General features: G+C 28.9%; 1 protein-coding gene across 1 annotated transcript; it reads left to right on the forward strand.

Annotated features, from left to right (window-relative positions):
* The first annotated feature begins 7,736 nt into the window (after nucleotides 1-7,736).
* LOC139097037 (uncharacterized) lies at nucleotides 7,737-17,095 on the forward strand. The gene is made up of 5 exons (XM_070648797.1): nucleotides 7,737-9,523; nucleotides 11,035-13,657; nucleotides 14,013-14,945; nucleotides 15,266-16,904; nucleotides 17,059-17,095. The coding sequence occupies exons 1-5, from the start codon at nucleotides 8,078-8,080 to the stop codon at nucleotides 17,093-17,095; spliced, it is 6,678 nt and encodes a 2,225-aa protein (XP_070504898.1). The 5' UTR covers nucleotides 7,737-8,077.
* The last annotated feature ends 346 nt before the right edge of the window (nucleotides 17,096-17,441 follow it).

Raw genomic sequence — 17,441 nt, forward strand, 5'->3', positions numbered from 1 at the left:
TGTCAAGTTTCGCCCAAATAAATCACCAAAAATCACATTTTTACCTTGAAAATCGACAGTGGAATCAAAAATCTTCAATCGTAGCTCATGTGTTAAATTTCCACATTTATAAATTGATTCTGATGGAATAAACACAAGAAACCAAGTCAACCAAATGGAGAACGGAATTGACATCAATAAAAATGCTGATAAAATCCATAAACTGAAGATTTGCTGCTTTTGCTTCTTAGTACGGTCCGCAAACTTCTGAATTTCTTCTTCTGCCTTGATTTCGATATTTGGAAGTGAATCTTCCATGTCAATTGCTGTGATTTTTTCAGAAAAATCAAAAAGTTCTGGAAAAATTCTTTGATTTTCTCTCAATTTTTCATCATTATTTGAATATTGAACAATCATTTGAGGAACTCGAACAATCAATTCAGCATGCTGATGATCATGTGTATAATTTGTAAAGACCATTCCAATAAGGATCTCATTTTGTGCTCTTATTTGACACATGAATGCAATTGCACGAAATCTTTCGAATTTTTTCATCATCTGTGCTGCGATAAGGACGACATTGATTTTTATAAACAAGATGAACAGCATAATGACATAGCTCATGGATTAATGTCCCATAAGCTTCATATTTTTTTCCGAATCAAAAAAATGTTGAGCTGCAACATAAATGTGTCGAGATGTGTGATAAATTCCTCTCGTGTGTCGATCTGCTGTTGGATTCAGGTACTGTACAGAGTCACGATTAATATCGAAAATGATTAAAAAGTCACGTGATGCAGCAACAACTTTAAGGATTAATGAAACAAATGGATGAGCTTTGTTGAGGAACTCAAATGCATTCTCGATATATTCAAGCTTCTTGTCTACATCTGGTATGTCATGTCCAACAAATGAATTTGCAGTCAAAATCATCAAATGTTTATCTGTCCAATTTTGGACATACTTTAAATTAATTCCACGCATATTTTCACGATTGTCTGTATTAAGTTTCTTCAAAATTCTATTGACGTCTTCTTTTGGACCAATGAATACTTTGTGGGACATAAGCAAGTCATAAATGTCAAAAAGTTTACATTTTGCAGCTTTTGCAGCAGCAGATATATTTTCTTTTGTATAAAAATACTTCAAATTTGGATATTGTTCTAAAATTTCTTCAATTTTTTCAACATTTTGATCTTTGATGAACTTATGAAGCTGCTCTGCACGATTTGAAAATATCTTTAGCTCATTTGTTGCCTTTTTATCATTGAATTTAGATGGATATACAGAATTGGCATTAAGTAGCAAAAGAACGATGTCAAAATGCTCATTTTCCCATGCAAGATCAACAGCTGTTTTATTTACAATCAAAATATTCAAATCAAATCCTTTTTTAAGGAAGAAATTGACCGAATTTTCATCTCCAAGTTCAGCAGCAAGCATGAGTAAATTAAAATCACGTTCATCAGCCAATCCATAAAAATTAAGTTGACAAATTTCATCAGATGAATTCAAAATACTCAAAATATCCAAAGATATTCCTAAATGTCCATCAATTCTCATTGATTTTATCAAAAATTTCAATAAAAATCTCAAAATTTCATTTTCAAAATTAATTGAAAAAATTTTTTCATATCCGAATTTCCAAAAAATTTCACTTTTTTCGGACTTTTCCAATAAAATTATTGAAAATTTTTTGTTGAATTTTCCGAATATTTCTCCAACTTTTGTGTGGTCTGCAATGTAGTCTAATGGATCGATAATCTCAAAACTGATTAAAAATAGCGATGATTTTTGACAAAATTTATCAATAAACCAACTCTGTTCAAGCATTTCCAAAGCATTTTGGACTTTTGGGCACTTTGTGATTAAAATTCCTTCGGCATTTCCCAATGAAAATTCAACTGGATTCAGTGTAAATTCAATTACAGTTACTGCATTCAATAATTCAACAATGACCGATGATGATTCACGAGGAAACGATAAAGTTGCTCTTGCAAGCTCAAATTCAGAAAATGTCGGTGGTGAAGGTGGACATGGAATTGATAACGATGCATGTGATAGTAAATCTAAAGAGAAATTCAATAAATTAGTGGAACAATTCTTGGAAATATTCACTATTGATCAGAAAATTGTTCAGAAAAGAGAAATAGCTTTTATTAAGCATTTCCATTGCACTATCGGTCGTTCGTTAAAAAAAGCAATTTTTAAATATAGAAGAAGTTTCTTTGCGACTTTAGACAACTATAGAAGCCAGGCTGAGCTTCGCTCATCCGACTTGGGTCGATTGCTGTACTTATAAAGATCATTGTAGGAGTCAAGCTGAGCTACCAAAAAATCCGTTGAATGATAATATTCTTAAACTAGAGTATCGTGAGCGCCCTAGGAATTTTCAACTTCACACGACTTAACAAAATGGATTTACATGGCACATAACTTCACATAACCCCCAATTTTTAGCTTCACGTGGCATCACAATATACCCCCATTCTCTCTGATACCCCTCAGGTTTTGGCTTCACAAAATGGCTTCACATGACTTTCGTTCTTGTACATATCAGCAAAGGAAATGTGGGTGTTTATGAAAAAGGGCGGAGCTTAGAGCAGAATGACAGACAGAAGGATAAATTATATTAAGAATTTCTTCAACAAATTATATCAGATTGGAAGTACCAGTCGATATGCTTTTATCACTGTTGGATTTGTACTTTTAGATATGCGTAGCCTTTTGTTTAACAAGTATGTGATATGATTCTGTAAGGCTGAATCAGCAAGTCAAAAATGTGATATGTCTGATAGACCAAAAGCAATACATTTATCCAAATTGAAAATTGTATGTTTTAATTAAAACAATTGTATTAAGTTTTTGCTGATAAAGTGTCCCAAAAAGGCGAATGATATAAGATTCAGTGGATTCTTTCGTAATACAAAGCAAAACTTAGTACTTTTTAGCATTATTACGTCAATTAATTTAGTAATTTTGAAATCTGAATCGGTTAATAGGATATAAAGGATTTGAAGTAATAAGATTTGGATTCTTAAAACAATATGAATTATATTCAGGGTATTGAGGAATTCGAAGAATTTTCAATTTTTCCATTCAATATTTAAATTTAAAATTGAATTTTTTTTGGCAAAAAAAAGTACTTTAATTAAATGTCGTTGACTGAACGACAGGTTTTTTAGTTATATAGTTCACTTCTAAATTAAAGTTAACTAATTGATGTATTTTAACTATAAACAAATAATTTCTTACTTAAATCTAGCCATTTAATGCAATAGATTATTGATAAAACTAGTTAAAATTAATGATTAAATAAGATGGGACTAGAAATTCGTTTTTTTGCGTAACGTAATAAGTGAACGGCCCCTAATTATGTAGAAAAATTAAAGCAAATTAAAATATTAAACAAAAATAAATAAAAATTGTAACTACACTCAATCACAATTAAAACATTTCTATGGCTCTAATTTTTGATTAATATTTGGAAATTTTGATTAAATTTATAAATACCATTAAAAACCTTTATCCACACAGTAGCCAATATTGTACTTAAATGAAGTTGAAATTCAAATACATAATTTTTAAATGTCAAATAAACCTTAATTTAATTCAAATTTAGGTAATTTTAATTGTTAATAGTCTATATATATTTTTGAGTTTATAAGGTGAACCAGCTGTGACAATTTTATGTAGTAAATTCCTCAATAATCTGAAGTGGATTATCCGAAAATAAGGAGGCCAAATATGATTAAAAATTTACTTACTTTTTAATTTTACTTTGCTCATATTCTTTCAACTTTGTCACTTAACTTCTCAATTTTATCATCTGCACTCAATCAACTCAAAAACCGAACTGACTATTTGGTTGAGTCAAAGCTCTATTAGTAAATTATTTTGTCTTAAAAATGTAATAAGATTATGTGACGCGTTCATGATTTCATTTACTTTAGCAATTAAAGGATATGATTTTTAATCCAACTGAAAATGATGTTATATAGAATCAATTTAAATCTAAGATTGATATAACGCCACTTGAATTTCTGTCCCAGCAGTGATCTTTTTCCTGGCAATTATTAGGTTGAATTGAATCGAGCGCGATAAGATGACCAAAAAACAATGAGAAAAATGAAACAAAATCGACTCAAGTCCCTCACAATTAGGTATTGCATTTCTGTAGCGTACATATGCCGCAGTTATCTCACCATTAGGTTGCGCGATGGTCATAACGAAGTAGATCAAAGTAGATACTTTTTTTATAGCAAGAAACTTGCAAGAAGCATTACCAGGTCTGTAACTGACTCATAGGTCCAATAGACTTCATCACTGCAATAGTCAGTTTAGTTTGATTGAGATTATATGATAAGTTTTAAACGATAAAAGTTATATATAGCATATAAGGTAAATTAAATTCAATAAAATGTCTAATAAATTCTATTAACAATTTAAATCCTTATGCCATAAACTCACTGTTTCATAGCACTAAGTTTGCCATTCGCCTTTTTGGGACACTTTATCACCATAAAATTAATACAATCGTTTTAATTAAATCATACCGAATTTCCAGAATATATATAGTGTTTAATACATTTTTGAATTATTTCTATAAATTCATCATCACACGCATTATTATCAATTCCACGTCCTCATCCCCCACTGATGTTTGCTCAATCTAAGTATTAAATCATAGTCAGCTAGGAATCAGTTTATGTATTACATCAGCATTTATATTTGATTCAATTTCGATCCTCATTTTGAAAAAATCACGCATTTTGTCAATTTCAATTTTTTCCATTAGAAACAACAAAAGCTGCGGAACCAAAAGCGACAATGTGCAGACGAAAATGATGAAAATATTGATAATGATTTTACCAAAATGGTATTAAAGTTCATAAAAATATCAATTAATAACTTTTAACAAAATAATTATAATTATATTATGCATTGAAAAGGAAAAATTTTTAGCCCCCGTGACTGTCGTCAACTGTGTCTCTAGTCCATTATTAATTCAACTATCTGTCAATGCCATCTCAAACAAGATAAAGCCAAAAACGTCCATGTTTCATCTAACATTGTTCTGACACTCAATTCTTATTACTGTACAGTGATAAAAGGATGATACCACCATGATCCTGAAATTCATGGACTTGATTGACCCACTACACTACATGTGTATATCTTTGGATCTGAATCTGGATTTAAAGTCTGATGCTTTTGAAATAAAACACAAAATTTTTAACTATATTTTCAAATTCTAAATCTTTTATTTCCCATTCAATAATTTGTAATTCTAGCAAGGAATCAAAATCGAGAATCTGTTAAACCACTTCTGGCTGCTCACTTGTCCGTCCTTAAGTCTAAATCACTCATAGCTAGCAATGATGACGAAACTTAGTGAAAAAGTTTTAAACACTATTGAAAAGTTTCAAGATAAAGCAGTTTTGTTAATTGAGCTTTAAAGCAGCTATACATACCGAATCAAAGCGTTTAACGAGTTCATGAGATTGGAAAACATATAAGATTTCGTGTCTGTTTGTCCGTACAGTACTAAATGATATTATCTTCACAACACTGTACAATGATGACAGAATAATTCTTCTATTTGATAAACAAGTTCAGACTCAAAAAGTCATTTAAACTTTAATGAATAGTTTAAAAAGTTCAAGCAATGATGAGTGTTTTAAAGCATTTTTGTGGTCCATTCAGGAGCGAAAGTATGAAAGGAATAATAAAATTAAGTTTGTCACTAATTTCTGTGATAATAAAGACGATTCATCCAATATTAATTTTGTATTGATATATTTCTATATGTAGATCTTCAAATATCATTAAGTCAATATGCTGTACCAGATCATAACATGTTAAAAGTTATTTTATATGATTATTAGCAAGTATATGCAATGATAATTGATTTAAATTGTTATTTATTAGACATTTTGTTAAAAATCATGATAATGTTAATATAAACCTTATTCAATGTTATGGCTTAATTTTCATCGATTCTACTGAATATGATTTAATGCATTTAATGTTTGTTGAAGTTTTTGTAGCGATATATTTTATTAATCAAATATTTCAACCTATTTTAAATAAAAATATTAAAATTCATCAAATATACGAAATGAGAATGCTAGAAGAAGATGTTCATACACCTCCAATGGAAATACACAATCAGAATTGTGAGTCAGATAACGAACTGAAAAAAATCGAGTAATATAAATAACTTTGCTTCTAAAAATAAATGCGTGCCGTTAGTTATCTTCAACAAAAAATGCTCTACTCCACATAACCAAAATATTCCATAAATATTCCGTTGACATTTATGGAAGATCTATGTACTATCCTAAAATAGTACATCTTTGTAATACGTATGTATAACATAAATGGATTATCCATGTATAGTCCAAATGTATTCCATACATGTACTATTGAATTTTTTTTTGTCCAGTCAGACAATTAAGAGCAATTTTGCAATTTTTCCCACTTTCAGTTATTTGTTTACATAAAAATATGAAAAATGTGCTGTGAAAAAATTTGTTTTAAAAAGTGTTTTAAGTGATTAAAAAGTTTTTAAGTCTTAATATTGTTTGGTAAGTGACTTTTGAAGCAAAAAATCATCAATTTGGTAAGTAAAATTTACTTATAATACTTAAAATTTTAAAAATTCTGAAGTATTAGAAATATTTTATAAATTATATTAATTTTGGTCTGTTTCCTCTTCTTTCTATCGTTTTTCAGATCTTTTAATATCTCTTTAATCTAACTATTCTTTTTTCCAGGAAATTAATTAATTTTTTTTGTAGGTTTGTCATTTTGTGAGTTAAAACATTAATTTTTTTTATTCTTTTTTCTCTTTTTAGTGATAATTGATGTATTGAATGGTGAACTTATTGAATTATTTTTGAAATTTGAAATTGTAAAATTAATGTTAAATAAAGTGTTGTCTTCGCAATTTTCATTAATTAACAAAAAAATTGATTTTATTCTTCCATGTAGAACCATAGAAAAGTATTACATAAGTAGTACATTCGTAATACATTAATGTATTACATTGATGTTCCATTCATGTAATACATAAATGTTCCTTTCATGTAATACATTAACGTTCCATTCATGTAATACATTAACGTTCCATTAAATCATCCAAAAAATCTTACATACTGAACGACAATAACGTTCTTTGGACGATACATGTATTATCCTTAAGTATCGTACATGGAAGTTTTTTAGGTATTACATTGATCTTCCATTTGTGTCATTTTGGCTATGTGGGCTCATGATGATGAGTACAAAAGTACTCGTTCTTATCGAGTCACTTCAGCGCATTTTTGTCCCAGCGATCAGTAATGGATTAATAAATCAGTTCCCGACCTACAAAACGAGACCTAATAGGATCTAGGTCACATCTAGACCCACAAAGCAAGATCCAGTAAGATCCAAGTCACCTTCTGATCCACAAAACAGAATCCAGTAGGATCCAGGGTACTTCCCAAATATCATTTAACGTATTTTCATAATTCAAACCACATAACGGTTTGGATTATTAAATTATATTTTTCAGAGAGAGTAGACTTCCGATTTTATAACAGCCTAAACAAAACAGCATTTTTTTTCTTCGACTCTGCAGTTTTGCACCTAATCAGATTAGTAGAAGCAAAACGAAAAAAAATTATTTGAATTTGTTATATGTGGATAACTTGTTATACGAACTTATTGCGTACTATTCTATTATATATTAAGATAGATTCTATAAGCTGAGAGTTTATTAAGACGACATTTTGTAGTTAAAATATTTTGGAGAAACTCACAAGGCTAAAATAGTGAATTTTAAATATTTAAAAGTGTTTAGAAATATGCGATCATCAAAAACGTTAGTAGTAGTGTAGACATCTTGCTGATGATGAAAAAAACTTATCAAAATTTTGTGCAAAATTAAAATTTTAAATTTTAATATTTCTAAAGTTTATTACGTACATTTGCGGTATTAAAAGTGCTAACTAAGAAACATTGAACAATTTAAACTTGAATGTTTGCATTTGAACTGATCGATTTATCGTGGAAATTATGAAAATCGTAAAATTGTGAAATTAAAATTAAAATGGAGTATAATAAGGAATATATCATTAGTTATACAAAGACAGAATATGAAAATTTAAATGAGAATCAAAAATTGCGTTGTAGAGTGTTAAAATTTACATCTGAATGGACTTTCGTGGACTTAATTTCTGAAATTTCTTATATATATAATAAAAAGCAATATAAAAATTTATTCGTTTTTATTGTTGAATGTGATGATGAAATAACTGACAAATCTGATCGTTTTGATGTGTTAGAGTCAATCCTCATAAAATTCAATAAAAATCGTCCATTAGTGTTGGTGTTATCATCAAAAAATGGAAATGACTCAAGAGTTTATTATAAAAATGAAAATCAGAAACTTGAAATACAGCCTGACGTTGATAATTTTGATAACTGCTTGCCATTCTTTAAATTCATCAAATCCGACAATGCAAAAAATTTGCAACTTAAATTTCTTGAAAAATTGCCTCAAATTCCTGGATCTTCCTTAATTTTAAGATTATTAAGGATTTTTAATTTTCCTGAGAACTTTTATAAGGAATTAATTCAAAAATGTGCAATAAAAGGATCAGTCGATGACATTGTAGCTGCATTAAACATATGGCTTGATAATGTTGAAGAATCTATGACAAATGAAGCTGTGAAATGTTTAACAGAAGTTTCATACATAGCACAATCAGACAATGTATCACCAGATGACGTAAATAATATAAACAGTCATGAAACTGAAACATCAATTTTATATTTGGCTGTAAAAAATTCAAAAAAAGATATTGTTGATTTCTTGACTAATCATTGCATGGAATGGATACAGCAACTGCCATATGATCATCAACTTATGATTTCTACAACTGCATTTAATACAAATCAATTGGATGTCGTGTGTAAGCTATTGGATTGTGACTATCCATTTCCAAATAAGCTTGATGTTGATGCTGTTACTGACATTAATCTTAAAACAATTATTAATGCAAGAACTAACTTTCATTCAGCCATTAAAGCTGATGACAAGAAAAGTGTTGAAATATTCATTAAAAGTAATCCTAGACTTAAATTTGGATTCAACACCAATAACTGCACTGCATTGTATCATGCTTTATGCTGCAAAAAATTCGAAATTCTTTACTTTTTACAATCAAATGGATATGGTGGAGTTGAATTTGATGACGCAAATGAAAAACTTTCGGATGAAAATGACAAAGAAGCATCTACAAAAGCAGCCAACAATCAAAGACGAGATAATGCTGAAACTTCACTTCCAATTGAATCAAGAAATATTTTACTTTTGGAAACATGCTCATTCATACTCAATAAGAATATTTCAAATCCAACAAAACGTGAATATAGCAATAAAATCAGAAGCTGGTACAACGATATTTACAATACTAGATTTGGGAGTAAATTGATAGATGTAGCAGCACAGTGCAATAATTTGAAAATAATATTTGATTTTGAAGATGAATCGGTAAGTTTTAAAAGTTTTAATTATGGCTATTGTATTTAATCTTGTCCACTATAATCATATCAGAAAATAACGTATCAACTGATATAATAAGCTATTGAATTATATGATTTTTCATGTTATTTTAAAAACATTAAGTTTTCCTTTTACAAAATGTGCGGAAAAATTAAAAATAAAAACAGTTCAATTGTTTTTGTCAATTAATCTGCATTCATCTGGAACAAGACATAAATTAGGTTCCTTTAGGTTTTGAGTCTTTTGAAATTAATATGTAGAAAACGCGAACTTTATGTTCGTAATTTCTATATAGCATAGTCAGTTGCCTAAGGACAATTCATGCTGTGGCGAAATAGCATGTAGCAAGACTTCTTTGTCATTCAAACAGTAATTCTTTGTCATTCTTTTGTTTTCGAAGCGGTATCAACATTGGTCCGTTATTATGCATAGTTATCATAGAGATTTTTATTATTTAAGTTATATGCCAAAATTTTATTAATATTATTCAGGTCATTTGTCCTTCTGTTCTTCTGCTCTTCTGTATGTCATTCCGTTCAAAACATGCTATTTACCAAATATTTTTAGAAGCCCAACTAATCGTTAAATTCGTCATGCTTGGTGGTAGATTATTCTAGTATATACATATATGTATGTATCAAATATATAATAAGCTTTATTTCCATAAACCACTCATATAACTAATAATAACGTTGCGTATGATAACTGTACAATTCGATAACGCGTCGACTAAACAATGACTAAGAATTACAATTGATTAGCCAACTGACTTCTGAATAGCATGAAATGAAACATTTAGTTGAGCACCCTATTTGCATATACTTTAGGTGACTGTCTATGCTAAACGTATCTTATTGAAAAAGTACAAAATAAATTATTTTCATTCTTAGACTTGAACCTGGACATTCAAATTAAACTATATAATTTCCCATTTACATTAAGTCGTAAATGGAATTGTCAGATAGGTGGTATGGAAAGGTTTTACCTATTACTGCCAAAAATATAGAACAAAAAAACCTTTGCCTTTTTTAAAGTTGCTAGGCACTGCCTCCGATAGAAATACCTTTGTAGATTTGAGTAAATCGGGAGTGGATCATCTTGCAGAAACTATGAATTCCATGGATTTTGTGGAATTTGTGGAATCCATGGAAAAATTTTTGGAAATCATGGAATTAATGGATTTTTTGGTGGAATTCATAGAATTTGTTAATCTTTTGGAATTTGTGGAATCCATTGAATCTATGGAATCCATGGAGTACGGAATACATGGAACTATTTTCTAAAAACTCTTAACTTTAAATCATTTTAAATGATTAGTTCAATATAATCCACAATCCATAGATTCCATTGATTCCATCAAAAAATCCATAAATTCCATGATTTCCATAAATTTTTAAATGGATTCCACAAATTCCACAAAATCCATGGAATCCATAGTTTTTGCCAGATGATCCGGACTCATTTTGATAAAAGCAATCCAAACTATTATTTTTTTATAGACTTACTTTAGTGATCTAGGAAGCAAGAGCTCATTAGGTGTTACATATCCCAAGTTAAAATGGATTTTCATTGGTGCAAAATCATCAAAAGTATTAAACAGAGACCAAAAAATAAAAGGAGTCATTAGTCATGAAATTTGTCACTTTGTCATGGGTCTTGTATACCAAAATAATGACAGTCCATTTTTTGAATATGATTCCGTAAGATCGAAAGAGTTTGAAGATATTGTTGAGGAATATAATGAATGGAAAGTCAAGAACGACGAAGAAAGTCAAGGAGATGATGAAGAGGATGGAGAAAGTCAAGTAGATGATGATGAGGATGGAGAAAGTCAAGGAGATGATGAAGAGGATGGAGAAAGTCAAGTAGATGATGATGAGGATGGAGAAAGTCAAGAAAATGATGATAAGGACTGCAATGCAATTATTTCTACAGTATACACAATGTATGATGCTCAAGATCACATTGCAGAATTGATTGTAAGAGGTCCACATATTCAAGCTCAATTTGACAACAAAATTAAGAAGGTTGAACAAATGGAAAAGAAATATAAGAAACTTTTTGATTTTATGGATAATTATGTTATTCCTGATTTGGAAAGCTTCAACCTTGAAAATCGTGAAAAGATTCAACAATTAAATAGAACTTTCAGATTCTTAAAAGAAATTAAATCTTTGGATTATAAATTATTGGAACCCAAGAATTTAAATATAGAAAATGACGTCACAATTATTTCAACAAATGTCCCACATCTCCTATTTACAAATATTTACAGTTATATTGAGAAAAAGGATGCAAAATTGTTGAATTCTAAGAATATCTTTGTTCCTTCAAATTTCAATAGTTTTGAGGACATTTTAAAAGATTACAAAGAAATTCTCAGTCAGAATTCAAAATTGAATGTTTTTGTGGACTGTACGGAAGGAATGGATGTAAATGTAAAAAAAGTTGTTGCAAAAAATAATACAAACAAGTTTATTTTCTTAATTAAAAATGATAATCACTATAATAAAATATCTAATTATTTAACATCAAAAGATGTTAAACATAATCGAGTCAAAATTGACTTCTCATGGAATGACTTAACAGTTGAGACACAGCAAAAATTGCTTGAGACCAAAATTAATTTTCAAGGAAATTCTGCAATGACTTTAAATCAGCTGATTTCAATTGGTGATTTTACGCAAGTTTTTGATGATCAGCAATTGAATTTGTTACTTGAAAAATCAGAAATGTCGATAAATTTGAAATTTGTTACACTTGATGACAACTTTAAAGCTTTATTTACACCAAGACAATTGATCAAGAAACAATTAAATTCTAAAGAATCTGAAAGACCAAAGAATTTGTCACAAAAAGATCTAATTAAAGACATTGAAGGTAAAAAATTCATTTTAATATCCGACAATGCTGGAACTGGCAAAAGTTGGACAATGAAGAATATTGCAAATGATTTAAGTAATTCTAATCGATGGATATCTTATGTTGATCTGAAGCACTTCTTGAAAGAGTTTAAATCGTATGCCAATGTTCCTGATCTAAAAGACTTCATGACCAATTGCGTATTAAAGTCATTAAATCAATTTGAAATCAGAATGTTCTTAAATCTTTATAAAAATGGAAAAGTTTCAATTCTTTTTGACGCTTTTGATGAAATTGCACCGGACTTTGCATCATTTATGCTTGTCATGACTAATTCAATCAAAGAACATGCAGGAATTCAGCTCCTGATCACATCACGTGACTTATTTGAAGCTGATTTGTCGACTAAATTAAATATTGATACAATTTATAAATTGGAGCCATTAACACAGTCTGAACTCATTAATATGTTAGCAGTTAAGTTAAAATTGTGTGATTTAAGACCAGATGAGCAAAAAAAGACTCAAAACTGCCACAATAAAGCATATAAATTAGTCAAAAAGATTCTTCGAAATAGAAATCGCTTGATTGGATCTCCACAATTTTTCAAAATGATTGCTGATGTTTATGAAGAATTCAAAGATGATGTTTTTGTAATTACTTATCTTACTATTTATGGAAAGTTTGTTTCCATCCAATACACAAGATGGTCAAATAGAAAAGGTGGTTTAAGAAAAGAAGATAATGTACATTTTCAACAATTAATGATGAATTTCTTTGATCTTCATAAATACTTTGCACTTAATAGTTATTTTCCAAATCAGAAATCATTTAGCAATCTTGAACTCGAAGATGATGACTCAAATAGAAGATGTTGTGATGAACAAATCATTAGTTGTGGATTTATAATTAAAATTGGTGATTCCTACTTATTTACACATGAAACCTTCCGCGAGTATTTTGTTGCTGTCTTTTTTATTGACATTTTAAAACAAAATAGATCGAAATTAATCACAAATGATTTCTGTCAAAATTTCATCTATTTTTTGACAGGACAACAATTTCAAGTCATTCGAATGTTTTTAAATGAAGGTTTTGATGATGCCTCAATATCAAAAATTGTTAACAAACATTTATCAAAATTTGCTGAACCGTTTTTTAAAAAAGTCGGAAATATAAAGAATTTGGCTGAATTATTTGAAGAAAATTGTTTAAATCTGGAAATATTTATAATGATACTATTCAAAGATAAGAAAAGAAGTAAGGATGTTCAAACAATTTTAAGCCAAAATCAGAAGATCATCAGCTTAATCGTCAGTCAGACTGACTTATTCACAGAATTTCAAGATTATATGATTAATCATTTGGATAAATCAAGTTTAAAGAGTTTTATTTTAAAAAATCAAATTATTAAGCACTTAATTAAGTCATCACTTGATGAAAAATATTTAAATAATTTTCTCGATCAATTAAGTAAAAAGATGAACAAAACTGAATTAAAAGAGATTGCTCTTGACGACAATGGGAAAAGTATATTCTTGGTTTTATTCATAATTGAACAAGATTTTCGTAAAGTTCGACATTATATTCAAATTTATAAATGAAATTATATCAGAACCTGAAATCTTAGAATTGATATCGCAATCAAATAAAGGCCAAGTAAACGTGATGCATCTGTGCATGAGTGATAAAGAAAAAATGGAAATTGTGTGGAAATTGTTTGAAAAACACAATTCAGTTCCAAAGCTTTGTAATTTGTTCACCCAGAAATCGCTCAATAATGAAATTACTCCTTTGCTTGTTGCATCATTTAATAAAGACACTGACTTTCATATGCTGTTATGGAAGGTCTTGTTGGAAGCTTTTAAAATTAAAGAAGAATTAAAACAATTGCTGGACATTAAAATTCAAGATGGCAATAATTTTATTCAAAATCTTGTGATTTGGAATACAGCAGAAGTGATCGAGTTTACATTACAAAAGTTTGAAGAAAATCTCAACGATTCAGATTATCAAGAAATTTTAAGATCAAAAGGTCATTATGGACGAAATTTACTTCACTTAGCTGCAGTTGAATCAAAAGAAGTAAAAACCAATCAAACTTTGTGGCAAATATTTCGAGATTCTTGCAATTCTGATGATGAATTTTTGGAAATACTTCGAGAAGCTGATGATGATGGATCTAATGTTTTTCATCTTGTGACTGTATTTTCAACTGGGGAAATTTTTCAATTTATGATTACTGAATTAAATAGTTTTGCATCTCGTGAGGAGATAAGGAAGTTGTTAAGATCATTAGGATTTATGAGTCGAAATTTGTTACAATCACCAGTGGCAAATGAATGTTTGGAACTTCATGAAACACTTTGGAAAATTCTTGAAATTTATTTTGATTCATCTGAAATTTTGTTATTTATTAAACATTTTGATGACTTGGGACATAATTTACTCTTAAATATAATTGTTAAAAATACGAAAGAAATCAAGGAACTGACATGGAATAAAGTCAAGAAAATGATAAATAGTAATGGATACGAAGACACAAAATGTGATGAAATCATGAAAAAAGGATTAAAATTTAATGAATTAAAAAAGAAGAAAAATACTTTTAAATTTGGAATGGATTCAAATCACAAATTCTGTTGAATTTTTGAGGATAGAATTAAGTTAATCAATAATAGAACGATTTCTGTTGAATCTCTGGAGGACTTGATGCTGTTTATTGCAGATCAAAAAATAGAAAATCATCAAATTTTATGGGAAAACTTGATAAAAAATTACAAAAATAAAGATAAACTGAAAAATTTATCCTTGAAAAGGACATCTGTGGTAACAATTACATTCATCTTCTTGTGATTTGGAATACAGCAGAAGTGATCGAGTATACATTACAAAAAATTAAGGAAATTCTCAACGATTCAGATTGTCAAGAAATTTTAAGATCAAAAGGTCAACAAGGAAGAAATTTACTTCACAGAGCTGCAGTTTCATCAAAAGAAGTAAAAACTCATCAAACTTTGTGGCAAATATTTCGAAATTCTTGCAATTCTGACGATAAATTTTTAGAAATACTTCAAGAAGTTGATGATGATGGCTCTAATATTTTAAATCTTGTGACTACATTTTCTACTGGTGAAATTTTTCAATTTATGATTATTGAATTAAATAGTTTTGCATCTCGCGAGGAGATAAGAAAGTGGTTAAGATCATTAGGATATGCGAATCGAAATTTGTTACAATCTGCAGCACAACAAAATACATGTTTGGAACTTCATGAAATTCTTTGGGAAGCTCTTGAAAAATATTTTGATGCGTCTGAAATTTTGCAATTTATTAAACATCGTGATGATTTTGGATGTAATATGCTATTAAATGTAATAAATAAAAACACAAAAGAAATCAAAGAACTGACATGGAATAAAGTCAAGAAAGTGTTAAATAGTAATGGATTTGAGGACGCAAAATGTGATGAAATCATGAAAAAAAATTTAAAATTGATTGACCTATCAAAAGAAGAAAAAGCAATTTTAAGTTTGGAATGGATTCAAATCACAAATTCTGTTGAATTATTTGAGGATAGAATTCAGGTATTCAATAACCGAACGATTGATGTTACATCTCTTAAGGAATTGGAATTGTTCATGGCAGATTATAAAATAGAAAATCATCAAATTTTATGGGAGAACTTGATAGAAAATTGCAAAAGTAAAGAAAAACTTAAAAATTTGTTCCTAGATAAGGACCAAAATGGTAACAATTACATTCATCTTCTTGTGATTTGGAATACTGCAGAAGTGATCGAGTTTACATTACAAAAAATTAAAGAAAATCTGATCGATTCGCATTATCAAGAAATGTTGAGATCAAGAGGATTTTGCATACGAAATTTACTTCACAGAGCTGCAGTTTCATCAAAAGAAGTAAAAACTCATCAAACTTTGTGGCAAATATTTCGAAATTCTTGCAATTCTGACGATAAATTTTTGGAAATACTCCGAGAAGTTGATGACAATAGCGATAATGTTTTTCATCTTGTTGCTATATTTTCAACTGGAGAAATTTTTCAATTTATGATTACTGAATTAAATAGTTTAGCATCTCGCGAGGAGATAAGAAAGTGGTTAAGATCATTAGGATTTGCTAGTCGAAATTTGTTACAATCAGCAGCACACCACAATACATGTTTGGAACTTCATGAAACACTTTGGGAAATTCTTGAAATTCATTTTGATTCATCTGAAATTTTGCAATTCATTAAACATCTTGATAATTATGGATGTAATGTACTTTTAAACGTAATTGATAAAAACACAAAAGAAATCAAGGAACTGACATGGAATAAAGTCAAGAAAGTGTTAAATAGTAATGGATTTGAAGACAACAAATGTGATGAAATCATGAAAAAAGATTTAAAATTTGAGGAACTATCAAAAGAAGAAAAAGCAATTTTAAGCTTGGAATGGATTAGCATAGCCAATTCTGTTGAATTATTTGAGGATAGAATTAAGTTATTCAATAATAGAACGATTCCTGTTGAATCTCTGAAGGACTTGATGCTGTTTATTGCAGATCAAAAAATAGAAAATCATCAAATTTTATGGGAAAAATTAAAAGAAAGTTATCAAAATAAAGATAAACTGAAAAATTTGTTCCTAGAAAAGAACAGAAATGGTAACAATTACATTCATCTTCTTGTGAATTGTAACAATTCGGACATAATTGAGTTTACAATAAACAAATTCAAAGAAAACAGAAAAGATTATCAAGAAATTTTGAGATCAAAAGGATATCGTGGACAGAATTTACTTCACAGAGCTGCAATTTCATCAAAAGAAGTAAAAACTCATCAAATTTTGCGGCAAATATTTCGAAATTCTTGCAATTCTGATGATGAATTTTTGGAAATACTTCGAGAAGCTGATGAGAGAGGATACAGTTTAATTAATCTTGCGGCATGCCTTTCAGACCATCACATAATGAAATTTTTAATTGAAGAGCTGGAAAATATTACAAAAGTAGATGAACGAAAATCCTTTTTGAAACA

This window comes from Chironomus tepperi, unplaced genomic scaffold, assembly GCF_022539635.2.
Source record: "Chironomus tepperi strain 1889 unplaced genomic scaffold, CSIRO-AGI_Ctep_v1 contig_412, whole genome shotgun sequence".
Classification (NCBI taxonomy): domain Eukaryota; kingdom Metazoa; phylum Arthropoda; class Insecta; order Diptera; family Chironomidae; genus Chironomus; species Chironomus tepperi.

Excerpts from the sequence above, each read along its gene's own strand:
- LOC139097037 (XM_070648797.1), top strand. The coding sequence starts at position 8,078 with ATGGAGTATAATAAGGAATATATCATTAGTTATACAAAGACAGAATAT. Across the intron at positions 14,946-15,265 it reads TGGATACGAAGACACAAAAT|CAGAAGTGATCGAGTATACA; the intron begins GTGATGAAATCA and ends TTTGGAATACAG. Across the intron at positions 16,905-17,058 it reads TTATTTGAGGATAGAATTAA|AACAGAAATGGTAACAATTA; the intron begins GTTATTCAATAA and ends TTCCTAGAAAAG.